General features: G+C 50.1%; 1 protein-coding gene across 1 annotated transcript in view; it reads left to right on the plus strand.

The window, feature by feature from the left end:
• SLC4A5 (solute carrier family 4 member 5) overlaps positions 1–12,883 on the plus strand; it is a 118,881-nt gene that overhangs the window by 80,229 nt on the left and 25,769 nt on the right. Inside the window, exons 9-15 of the mRNA XM_078149225.1 lie at positions 2,786–2,943; positions 3,813–3,900; positions 4,550–4,704; positions 4,802–4,963; positions 6,822–6,996; positions 8,322–8,455; positions 9,593–9,864. Of these exons, the coding sequence (XP_078005351.1) occupies positions 2,786–2,943; positions 3,813–3,900; positions 4,550–4,704; positions 4,802–4,963; positions 6,822–6,996; positions 8,322–8,455; positions 9,593–9,864 (1,144 nt within the window). The remainder of the gene's footprint in view (positions 1–2,785; positions 2,944–3,812; positions 3,901–4,549; positions 4,705–4,801; positions 4,964–6,821; positions 6,997–8,321; positions 8,456–9,592; positions 9,865–12,883) is intronic.

Raw genomic sequence — 12,883 nt, forward strand, 5'->3', positions numbered from 1 at the left:
AAAGTCTACATGGCCCTTCGCAGCCCCTCCCCCTTAATTCTCATCACAGCTTTGCCAATGAGGTGGGGCAATGATTAATAGCCTCATTTTGCAAATGAGGAAACAAAGGCAGGTTCATAGGATTCTGAGCTGAAGGAGATCTCAAAGTCCATTTGGTTCAACCCCTCTCCTTTTCTGGGGGTGGCTAGGCAATGGGGTTAAGTGACTTCCCCAGGATCACACAGCTAGTAAATGTTATGTGTCTGAGGTCGGATTTGAACTCAGGTCTTCCTGGATCCAGGGCTGGTGCTTTATCCACAGCATCATCTAGCTGCCCCAATCCCTCTCGTTTTTAAAAGAGAGACTGAGGCCCATTGTTTGGATGTGAAGAGCCCAAGGTGACAGAGGTAAGAGGGCAAGCCAAAATACAAACAGCCAGGTGAAATGATTGCCCAAGACGCCAATAAGAGGCATGGCTGGGATTTGAACGCGGATCTCCAGACACACAATCCAATGTTCTTCCCACTACAGTTTTCTCAGAGACTAGATGGTGGGGACACTCCTTCTAGAGCTGCCCTCAGAGGCTACAGGGGTGCGGGAAGGAGCGTTTGCAGCCTCCAAGCTGTTTGGTCTGGTTTTTTCCCATCACATTTTCCCAGTTTTGACACTTACTAGCCGGACTCCTTTGGGCAAAATGCCTCACCTTCCAGACCTCAGCTTTGTCTGTGGGGTTAATGATTCTGATCAATACTCTCTTCCATTGTGAGGAAAGCTCTTTATAAGACAGAAGACTATGGAAGTGTAAGTTGGGCTCATCTTGGTCATTCCTCATTCACTGAAATTCCGTGGAGGCTCTCAGGAAGTTCACAGGCGGGAGAGCATGACCATTGAGAGCCTGAGTGGCATGGAGGAGAGAGTGTGGGATCTGCAGTTGGGAAGACCTGTATTCAGATCTTGGCTTTAACACATCAGTATAGTGCTGTAAGGTTTACAACAGCCCTTGAAAGTGGATCCCATTGTAGAGATGGGGAAACTGAGGCAGACATTCTAAGTGACTTGCCCGTGGTCACATGGCTAATAAGTGTCTGAGGCTGGATTTGAACTCAGGTCCTCTGTACTCCAGGCCCAGCACTCTATCCCCTGTACCACCCTGCTGCCTTTTGGCTTTCCGGGTCTCAGCTCCTCATCTGCTGAATGAGGGGGTGACACTCAATGATCTACGGTCCCTCCAGCTCCAAATCCAGGATCCTGTGACCTCCAATCCTGTGCCCCTTTTTGTTCTTAGGAGCCCGTGACTGTGGCCTTCCTCCCTCTCCAGTCAGCTCCTGCCACTGACTTTTGTCCTTTCCCATCCCTCACCAGGCTAGACCCTGAGTAACTGTCGGTCTGTCAATGAGCATTTATTAAGTGCCTACTATGTGCCAGGCACTGTGTTAAATGCTGCGGATACAAACCAAGCCAAAGACAGTCCCTGCCCTCAAGGAGCTTCTAGTCTAGTGGGGCAGTCAACACAAAGCACCCGTGTACAAACCAGACACAGGACAGGGTGGAGGCAACCAGTCAGGCACTAGTGCTCGGGGGCAGGAGGAGGCTTCTTTTGGAAGGCGGGATTTTAGCTGGAACCTGAAAGAAGCCAGGAGGCAGAGACGGGGAGGGGGAGGCTTCTAGGAAGGAGCCAGCCCAGAGTCAGGAGATGGCGGGACGTGTGCAGGCAACGGCGAAGAGGCTGGTGTCCGAGACCACAGCAGGAAGGGTGACACCTGAAATGCCAGCCCTGAGCCCCACAGAAGGTTGGAGCTCAGCGACTGGCTACTCCCACCACAGAGAGATTTTCAGGGCCACTGAATGTTTAGCGATGCCTGCCGATGCCTGCCTTTGTTTATTCTGAGCCCCCTCGGCACTGAGACTGCCCTGGCACTTTTCCTCATTTCCTCCAAGCTGCCTCCCCCGAAGGTCCCTTCCTCATGTTGATGTGTGGATTCTGATGCCAAGCAGGCAGCTGGCCCACTAAGTGCTTCAGTAACACCATGAATTGGCCAAAGGGCCCGGGTCGAGCAGAACACAGTCTGTGAGCCAAGGTCAGCTTGCTCTACATCAGATTCCTGGGCCATTCCTCCCACCTCCACCACAGGCAAAACAGCGATTCAGGGAAACTCATTTAACTCACTTAGGACCCGTGCTTGGTGCTAGGGCCAATATGAAAACAAAAGAGATCCTGCCCTTCCACGGGCGTTTGTTCTAAGCCCCTTTGTGTGCCTTCTTCCATTGTTAGAGAGAAAGCCTCCAGGGGGCAAGGACCATCTAGTCTTCTTGTGTTTGTATCCCCAGCCCTCACCAATGGCTGGCTCACAGTGAGCGCTCGATAAATGCATTGTCCATCCATCCAGCTACTTGGGGGATACAACATTATCCAGAGAGAAAAACGCTAGAAAATTTGAGGAGGGAGATTACACCAAGGGGGTTGAGGGAGGGCTTCACACAGGTAAGTCACATCAGCTGAGTCTTCAGCTACCTGGGAACAGGAACAGAGAACTTGCCAACTGTGAACAGGGTGGCAGGTGAAGCCAGAATGGAAGGAAAGTCAAGATGGCGAAGCAGCCAGAAGTCACAGTGAAGGCCCAAGCAGGGACGATAGGAGGGAAGGAATAAGGAGAGAGGATGGACAGGAGACTGTGGCCAGGGAGTTAGAATACAGGATTCAGGAGCCGGGCGGTGGCTCAATGCCCCTGCAGTGATGAAGTCTAAACCGAGGCATCACGGTGGCGAATGAGATGTTGTGTTTCTTGTGTTATCTCCCCCAAAACAGCTGAAAAACAAATTCATGAAGAAGATTCCCAAGGACTCGGAAGCTTCCAATGTGTTGGTGGGAGAGGTGGACTTCTTGGACCAACCTTTTGTCGCTTTTGTCCGTCTTATCCAGTCCACCATGCTGGGAGGGGTGACCGAGGTGCCTGTTCCCACTAGGTGAGTGGCCATGTAAGCCAACCACCCCAGTGGTGGGGAGCTAGTCAGTCAAGCAGTCAACATAGGAAGCTCTTTAATATCCTGGGGCCTCAGTTTCCACCTCTGTAAAATGAGGGGGTCAGACAGGATGGCCTCCAGGGTCCCTCCCAGATCTAGATCTTATGATCCGCTCTGTAAGGAGGACGAATAAAGGAACACCAGCTGTGATGAGAAGGGAGGCCCAGGTGCCTTTGGGCTTGGGCAATGCAGGGGGCCACTGTCTTCATGGAAGAGCACTGAGGAGCCTGAAGGAAGCTGGTCAGTCGGGATCTGGACATGGGGCACAAGGGGAGAAAAAAGGATTGGAGAAAAAAGAGCTCAGAGATGAGGCTGCAAACAAGTGTCACTTTTTTCTCTGAACACACAGGCAGCAGACTTACATACATAGTGTAGTGAAGAGAGAGCTGACCTGAGGGCTGGGTTCGAGTCCTGCCTCAAACACAGCGTGGCTGTGAGGCCCTGGGCAAGTCACTTAACCTTGAAGTTAACCATTTCTAAGACTAAGTTGCAGATAAAGTACCCACCTGCCTTAGTGGATAGAGTTTGCTCACCCAGAAGTTCCCTATAGCATTGTAATCAGAAGTCCAGACTCTAGTCCTATACACACATAGATTTTAAAGGACAGAGGGAGTCAGCTGAAGCATAATAAGATTTTAAGAAAAGACATTTCTCTGTGTCCAAGACATCTCCATTCTGTCCTTGTTCTTCCTCTTCCTCATCTGCAAAATGGGTATAAAAAGCCAGGCCCCCATCTACTGTTGAGAAGGTGTTTTGTCCATGGAAAAGGGCTGTCATGTGAGCTTTATCCTCCCTCTGTGTCTTTTTCCCAGATTCCTGTTCATCCTTCTAGGCCCTCACGGGAAAGCCAAATCCTACAATGAAATCGGCCGGGCCATCGCGACCCTCATGGTCGATGACGTAAGTAGCCTGGCCCCCCTGGGTGCTTCCAGAGTCACACCAGAGATAACTCTCCAGGCTGGAGGGAGAGCTGGGGACAGGGATGTCTGAGCCAGAACCAAAGGCAGGAGCAGTCAGAGAGAGCTGGGCCTGTGGAGGATGGAGCCAGAGGTAGTAACTAAACAAGAGAAAGAGGGAATCCTGGAAGCTGCAGAGGCCAAAGGTCTGAAAGCTATAAATGGGCTTCAAATACCTACACATCTCCAGTGATGATCTGCCTAGGCTAAGTCTGAGCCCCTCCCACAAGCCTGCAGGGAGCTCAGACCTCTTAGACCAACCTCCTCGTTTTACAGATAGGGAAACTGAGGCCCAGCAAGATTGGGTGATTGCCTCACAGACACACAGATGGCTGAGCCTGAATTAGCACTGCCATCTTTTTATTCTAAAACCAGAACTCTTTACATAACTCCCACCTCCCTAATAACAATTAAGAAGAAGAGATTTGTGCCATTGAGAAGTAAGCGCTCCCCCCTAAAGGGCAGAGTCTGAAGTGGAAACCTAAACTCAAAGGGCTGTGCTTCTGTGACCTTCAGCCAGAGCCCACACTGGTCCTCAGGCAGCCTCAAAGTCTGGACATGCTTGTCTCTTCCCCTCCCACTTTTGGCTTCAGCTTTTCAGTGACGTGGCCTACAAAGCCCGAAACCGAGATGACCTGATCGCTGGCATTGACGAATTCCTGGACGAGGTGATCGTCCTGCCCCCTGGAGAGTGGGACCCAAATATCCGGATTGAGCCCCCAAAGAAAGTGCCTTCTGCTGACAAGAGGTAAGAGAGGACCCCGGGGGCCAGGAGGGGATCCCAGGCAGAGCAAGCCAGGCACAGACAGAACCTGGCATCTTTCTCACCCGCTTCCTCTTTGCAGGAAGTCTGTGTTCTCTCTGAATGAGCTGGGACAGATGAACGGATCTGTGGGAGGCGGAGCTGGGGCTGGGGCTGGAGGAGGAGGCGGGGCAGACGGTGGTGGTGAAGATGGTGAGATGCCGGCGGTGCATGAAATTGGAGAAGAGCTCGTCTGGACAGGAAGGTACAGTCCAGACTTATGCCTTCCATTTCTTCTTACCTTATTCTCTCTCCTTATTACACCCCATCCTCTCTCTGTAGGCACCCGCTCTGTCCCCATCCCCAGCCTCCAAAACCATCCTAGGGTAGATTCATTTACGACAGCAACCTTACTTACTCTTACGCCGTTGATACTTTGCTGGGCTGGACAACCACTCTTTGGATTTGTAGTAAGAGAATCTGGGTTCGAATCTTCCCTATGGTATTTGCTGTCCATGGGACCATTAGAGACTTTCTGGGCCTCAGTTTCCTTCTCTGTAAAATGAAGCAACAGACTCGATGAGTAAAAAGATCCCTCCAACCTTAAGTACTATGACTCTCTAGGTCCATGGATATGACCCTGTTCTCAAAGCACCAACTGGGAATAACTAAATCAGCAGATAATTAATATCTCTTTTGTGTTCAGTGCTTGCTAGGCACTTAGGACAGACATGGCAGCTGTATTGAAATGTACTGAAGAATTTTCATATGGAAGAAGAATTGCACATGTCCTGCTTGGCCCCAGTGAACAAAACGTGGTGCTTTGAGTAAAAATTTCAGAATACAAATTGAGGCTTGACTTAAGGAAAAACTTTATAATAATTACAGCTGTCCAAAAGGGGAGTGGGGTACCTTTTAAAGTAGTGCGCTCCCCATCACTGGAAATCTTCAAACATAGGCCAAAGGACCATTTAGCAGAGAATTTGGCAAAGAGGATTCCTGTCTCATCCAATATGGATGGAATGAGATGAACTCAGAAGTCCTTTCTAGCTATGAAATTCTGTGAAGTTGCTGCCCTTGAGAAGCCTAAAGGGGTTCTTCTGTCCATTGAGAAAGCCTTTTGTAATGCTGATAATCATCGCAGAACAACCCTGAAGTGAGCACTGGGCAGGGAGACCCCAGTGGATTTCTAGTCCATCACCTTCACTACTCAGCCCAAAATTTCTGTCAGAAGTTTGGCTATTCCTATTTCCTATGAAGCATGACAACCCTTCACCAACTAAACGTCCACCATGACTGGGGGAATAAGATGTCTCTCCGACTCTAAGCCCTTGGAGCCCTCAGATTTTCACATGCCTTGGAATGAGGGATTAGTCCCCTCACATACCGCCTTTTCTAGTATGCATGGTGCAAAGTTACAGTCCCGACAATGACTTGCCTAGAGTGCGGAGTGCCCTGGATCAAATTGCCTTCTCCCCCACCCCCCAGCCTCCATACATCCTTGGGACTCCAGGGGTTCCCTCCTTTGTCTCTAGTTCTGCCCATCCTCCTGGGCTCTGATTCTGCCTAGGGGCCCGGGGGGGGGGGTTAGTATTCAGTTCTCAATGTCAATTTTCTTATTTACTGAGGCACCTGGTAGCAACAGAGTGCTGGTCCTGGAGTCAGGAAGACCTGAGCTCCAACCTGGCCTCAGACACTTACTACATGTGTAACTTGGGCAAGTCATTGAACTGCTATCTGCCTCAATTTCCTCATCTGTAAAATGGAGGTGATAATAGCACCCACCTCCCAGGGTCACTGGGAGGATCAAATGAGATAACATTTGTAAAATGCCTGGCACATAGTAGGTGCTTAGTAAATGTTTGTCCCCCTCCACCAACCAGCTAATTACCTAGACCCCAATCCACCAGTTCAGTTCAACAAGTATTTATTAAGCATCTCCAACGGGCAAGGTTTGATTATGCTGTCATGTATACAAACCAATTTGTGAAGTCCTTTACTAAGATCAGGCTCCATAGAGGGAAAGACAAAGCCAACAATCTCCTCTTTCCCTCAGGGAGCTTCCACTCTCCTTAGAGACTGGGCTCCCAACTACAAAGATGTCTCCCTTGTGTGTTGAACAGGCTTTTCGGGGGCCTGTGCCTGGACATTAAGAGGAAGCTGCCCTGGTTCCCAAGTGACTTCTATGAAGGATTCCACATCCAGTCCATCTCCGCCATCCTCTTCATCTACCTCGGCTGTATCACCAACGCCATCACCTTTGGAGGGCTTCTGGGGGATGCCACGGACAATTACCAGGTATGCCCGAGTGAGGTGATGTGAGCAGAGGTCACCCGGTTTGTATCTCCAGGTGTGCAGTGTCCAGCTCCATCACTGGACAGAGCCAAGCCTGAGGAGAGGACGCCACCACCAGGTGGCCATGTGCTCTAAACCACACGGCTAGTATTTCAGCAGAGAGCCGGATCACAACTGTGAATTTCCCATTTTTAATCACAATGATAGGACTCTGTTCAAATGATCGAACTTAAATAATGTTATCTACACAGATGTTACCTACACATAAAAGGTACAACGTGGTCACTTTTCCAGGTGATGTTCAGACATTACAGATCACAGTTCAATCTCAGCCCAGACCTCTGTTAGATGTAGGCTGATCTAGAATCCTCAGGACGCAGCAGGATTTTAGAACACAGTTTCATGACTATAGTGCAGGGCTTCCTGGAGAAAAGCTGGGCTCAGTCACAGACACTCAAACAAAGGAGTTTGTTCCCAAGTCTTAGGGGCTATCACTCTGTCTCCGGCACTGGCTCCCCAGTGCAGTGATCAGGCTAGAAGGGATTCTGGTACATCAAAGTCCAGAGCTGTTTGAGGGGGATGGGTTCCAGGTTAGGAGAAGTGATTATGGTAAGTTAAGAGAGAGAAAAGTAGATAAGGAAGGAAGGAAGGAAGGAAGCATTTATTGCTTACTAGGTGCTAGGCACAGAAAGCCCCTGCCCTCTAAGAGCTTACATTCTAATGGGGTTTTTGAAAACGACACACAAAAGGGGAAGGGTGGGGAGGGACCTAGTGTGGGGGCATGGTTTGGATTCCAGAAGTCAGGAGGGGGCCAGGAAGGGAATGAGGGCCAGCCTGGGCCCTTCCACAAAGTGGAAGAACGCCTCAATGGGAGAAGGGATGGGCCCTACAGAGGGATGTCCCAAGTGCAGAAGGCCTTAGGCAGGGCATGCTGGGAAACAGATCGTTCTCTCCTCCCCTCCAAAAAAAACTTTGTAAGCAAGACACACTCACTTTGAAGTTTAATTTGCATAATTAAGTCTTTCCCTCTCTTAATTCTTCATGGTGAGCCAAACAATAAATCAAGCTTGGATTTGTAACTTAGGCAGCGGCTCCAGGGAGGGTGGGATGCTCCAGGGCCAGAGGGAAGCTCCAGGATGAGACAACCTGATTTAAAGGCCCAAGAGCCAGGAGCAGCGGGCTAGGGGGAGAATGAGCACTGGGCATTAAGAGGGAACGTTAGAAAGTAGGGAGCTAGGGCTGGGGGGCACTGTAAGAAAAAGAGAAAGAACCAAGAAATCATGTTTTTGCCGGACATCACTGACCCTGCCCTTGTCTGCCCTCCCCAGGGCGTGATGGAGAGCTTCCTGGGCACTGCAATGGCCGGCTCCTTGTTTTGTTTCTTTGCTGGACAACCCCTCATCATTCTCAGCAGCACTGGGCCCATTCTGATCTTCGAAAAACTCCTGTTCGACTTCAGCAAGTAGGTACAGCCGTCCTGGCGGCCTTGGAGTCTGCCGACGAGCCCCAGTGCGGGAAGGGACCACGGGCCAAGGGCTGGGTTCCCCAGCGAAAGCACAGCATACAAGCAGAAGCTGGGTGGCTGTTTGCTAGGGATACCCGAGAAGAGGCAAAAGGTCTGACTAAATGCGCGCTGAATTTCCTTCCAACCCTTAAGATTGTATCATATTATGAAAACATAGAGAATGCACAGAGAGGAGAAAGTTGGCTTTGAAGCCCAAAGACCTGGGTTAAGGTTGTGTCTCTGACATATCCAAGCCAGGTGACTCCTCCACCCTCGAGGCAACTCTGTTGAACTTCAGGGGCCGAAAGGCCAACCTGCATTGGTGGAGAGAGTTTCCTCACCCAGGAGTCCCTATAGCAAGGAAATCACGGCCCCAGTCTCTGTCCTTATGAAAATATCAAAACCAAATCGGGTCCCAAGTTAATAACAGGTATAAGCCCATGTCACTGGGCTCCCCAAACATCAAACACTTGGTAGCCTCCCGGCACAAAAACCCTATGATTCAGTAGCCTTTTTCGTCTCCGCTTGTTTATAATAATTATCGCAACAGCTAACATTCACATTGCACTTACCATGTGCCAGGCACTGCGCTAAGTGTTGGTAATCATTACCACATTGGAACCTCACAACGACTTTGAGAAAGGGTTGTTTTTATCCCCATTTTACAGATATGGAGACTGAGGCAAACAGAGGTTAAGTGAATTGCCCCGTGTCACCCAGGTAGTAAGCAGCTGAGTTAGGACTTGAACTCAGGTCTTCCCGACTCCAGGTCTGGTGTTCCGTCCACTGCACCACCTCTCTGCCCTTACGAAGAACGGAAGGATGGTGATGCTCATCTTTTAGGCCACCTCATTTACTACCCCCCTACTCTGCTCTCCCCAGAATTCTCAAAGTCTCAGGCAAAGTGCCAAGTCCTAGGTACCTTCCCTACTCCCCATCACCGCTCCACCAACGTCTCCCAGTCCAGCTGGTGCCATGGTGAGGCAAGCAGTGATCAGTCGGTAGGGACTGGGACAGTCCTTTTAACATTCAGGCCTTTGGCCACCTGCGTGCTGGCTCCAGGCTCCAAGACCTCTTGTCTTTACGCCTTGCCAGGAGTAACGGCATCGACTACATGGAGTTCCGCCTGTGGATAGGCCTGCACTCCGCCCTGCAGTGCCTCATCCTGGTGGCGACGGACGCCAGCTTCATCATAAAGTACATCACCCGCTTCACCGAGGAAGGCTTCTCCACCCTCATCAGCTTCATCTTCATCTACGACGCCATCAAGAAGATGATCAGTGCCTTCGTATACTACCCCATCAACACGGACTTCAATCCTGACCTCATCACCACATACAAGTGCGAGTGCGTCGCCCCTGACACAGGTGACCCAGGAGGCCGTCCTGGCTGAGTCGCCACGCTTCCCTTCCTCCCTCCCTCACTGGCAGCTGCCAAAGGGGACTGCTCTGGGGGGGGTCTGGTCTTGGGGCTCCTGGGACAGGCCAGAGGGTACACAGTAGAGCTCTGTTTTGGTTTGGTTTGGTTTTTGCTAGGCAATGGGGTTAAATGACTTGCCCAGGGTCACACAGCTAGTAAGTGTCAAGCGTCTGAAGCCAGATTTGAATTCAGGTCCTCCTGACTCCAGGGCTGATATTCTATCCATAGTAGAGCTTAATCAGAAAAGGCAGGTTTTAGATGAAATGAGGGCTCTAGGCTTTTCTCTGTAGCTGATGCCCAGGGTGAAAAAGCTAAGCAACTGAGACCCAGAGCATAATGGGAATATGGGTATGCATGTGTGTGTGTGTATGTGCACAAGCAGGTCCAGAAGCTCAGGTTCACAACCCAAGAACTTGGCCTTTTTGCCCAAGGAAGGGTTTTCCTCACGATTGCCCCAGAAGTGAGGGGAGCACAGAGCTTGCTAATTCCCATTTTACAGAGGTGGAAACCAAGACACAGAAATGTGGGGTAGTGGCAAGAGGCCTGATTTGGAGCCAGGTGACCTAGATTCCAGTCCTGGCCCTCTGCCTACTTCCTGTATGACACCGGGCAAGTTTCTTCACTCCTCCTGGCCTCAGTTTCCTCATCTGTAAAAGGAAAGTTTTGAACGAGCTGGCCCTTACTCCCCTTTCCGTCTAACTCTGTGACTAACTTGCTGAGGGTCATGGAGACTTCCAGTGGCCTTTAGGGCCAGGTGCAAACCTCAGACTTGCAATGCCAAGTCTAGGGTCCTTGCCACTATACAATGCCGGCTCCTTCCCACTGGGGAGGTGGAGGGTGGGAATGATGAGGATGTTTTTTTACACAAAGACCCATTCCTCCCTTTGTAGCTCACAGACCATTTGCCTCCCCATAGTTTCTCTGCATTCCAGATCTACAGTAAAACTCGACTGGATGGTAAAATAGTTATTTGGGGGTGCTCCACTCTTCTCTTTGGGGAAACTTTTCCTTCTGTTTTTATTATTGTGACTGATTTCTACCTTATTTATCTTTGCTGCACATTCCTATCTGGCTGCTTTCAAACCCATGTGAGTATCAAGGCAAACCATGAACAACCCTCTTAACTGGACCCTTTCCACCATGTTGGCCACCAACTGTTCATATTTTCCTCCTCACTTTGATGTAGCTTTTTTGGAAAATGGCATAAGGGCCTTCATAAACACAAACAGTATTTTTAGGTTGGACAATCATTGTTTAAAGCAGAAGGCATCGTAACAAGGTCTGGCTCTGGAAGCTGCTTATGACTCAGAGGAGGCCACACAACCGGTTCCCTAATTGGTAGGGCCCACGTGCCCCTTGAGAGCTCTAACATTAGGGAGTGGTTGGCCTTCAGACGATGCTTTTAGCCTGGCACCCGCTGCCTCCATGGTTCATTGAGCTACCCGGGCTACCGTACAACAGAGTGAAGGTCTGGCTTCATTTCCCCCAGATCGTATTTCCTCCATCAGCATTTATTAAGTACCTACCATGTGCCAAGCATATAGCCACAAGCCTCTGGAAGGGGGCACTGGACTTGGAGTCAGAAGACCTGAACTCAGATCCTGCCTCATCTCTCTCAGCCTCAGCTTCTTCATCTGTAAAATGGGAGTTAAAGTAGCCCCTACCTCACAGGACCATTGCAAGGATCAGAAAGTGCTTCTGTCCACTTTACACATTATGTAAATGTTAGTGAGGAGTGGCAAGATCGGTGTGGCCTCTCCAAGCCTCAGTGTCCTCATTTGTCAGATGAGGGCAATAATCCTTACACTTAGAAATCTCAGCTGCAGAAGCACTGAGCTATGATTATAAGTTATCACAATTACCGCTCCACTTCTCACTCAGCACCAAGGGGTATACAAATCACAGCAGCAGCTGGACCCACGTTGGGCACAGACCACGGTCAAGGCCACCCCAGAGTATTGTCCCCTCAGGTCTACACCTTCCCTTTCCCTGCTGCAGGAGAAAAAGAAAGCTACCATAAAACAAAAGCCTGGGGAAGCATGTGCTTCCTCAAGGAGGGCGTGTAGTCAGAAAGGAGAAGTCAAGTCAACAAGCCATTATTAATCACTTAATATATGCCCAGCATCATGTAAGTGTTGGAGATACCAAGAAAAGCCAGAACAGTCCCTGCCCTGGAGGAGCTTCCATCCTAATGGGGAGGAGACAACATGTGAAAAACCAGGTACATATGAGATATAGACACAGGGAAGGGAAGATTTATGAGCAGACCCCAGTTTGTGTTTCAGTATTTGGGGGGGGGCTCAGGGACCATCGGGAGGGCTACTCCAAGCAGGGCCCATGGGAGTCACTGGGGCCACAGAAAGGCCTAAGACACGGAAAGAGGAGGAAAAAAAGGATTAAGAGAAAAAGGCAGGGGTTTACACCCCACCTCCGACACACACTGATTGTGGGTGACCCTTGTCAGGTCCCAGAAACTCTCAGTTCCCTGGGTAACTCTGCAAGACTAGATGTTACAGACCAATTGCCAATCTGCCTTTGTGGAGGAAGCTCCTTCACTGGGAGCACCCTACACTAATGAAACCATAGATCCAGAGGAGAGAAGAAAGCAGGGAAAGAGACAGACAATGGAGGTAGGGGAGGTGGGCAGGAGGAGAGAGGGATGCGGAGAAAAGAGAGGGAGGGAGAGAGTTAGGGAAAGGAGAGAAAAAGGGAGGAGAGGGAGGGAGAGACAGAGACAGACCGATGGGGGGAGAAACAGATGGGAGAGAGGGATGTAGAAAGAGGGAGAGGGAGAGAGGGAAAAAAGAAAAGGGAGGGAAGAGAGAGATCCCGAGTGTGACTGAGAGGTGCCTTCAACATACTGTTTATCACATGAAGGGGAGATAAGCCATTGGGTAGGCATTCTTATTCAGGTGGGGTTGGACAAATGATCTCTGATCTCCCTTCCAACTCTATGGCCCTGTGAGA

Source organism: Phascolarctos cinereus, unplaced genomic scaffold, assembly GCF_003287225.1.
Source record: "Phascolarctos cinereus isolate Bilbo 61053 unplaced genomic scaffold, phaCin_HiC Scaffold_2;HRSCAF=192, whole genome shotgun sequence".
Lineage (NCBI taxonomy): Eukaryota > Metazoa > Chordata > Mammalia > Diprotodontia > Phascolarctidae > Phascolarctos > Phascolarctos cinereus.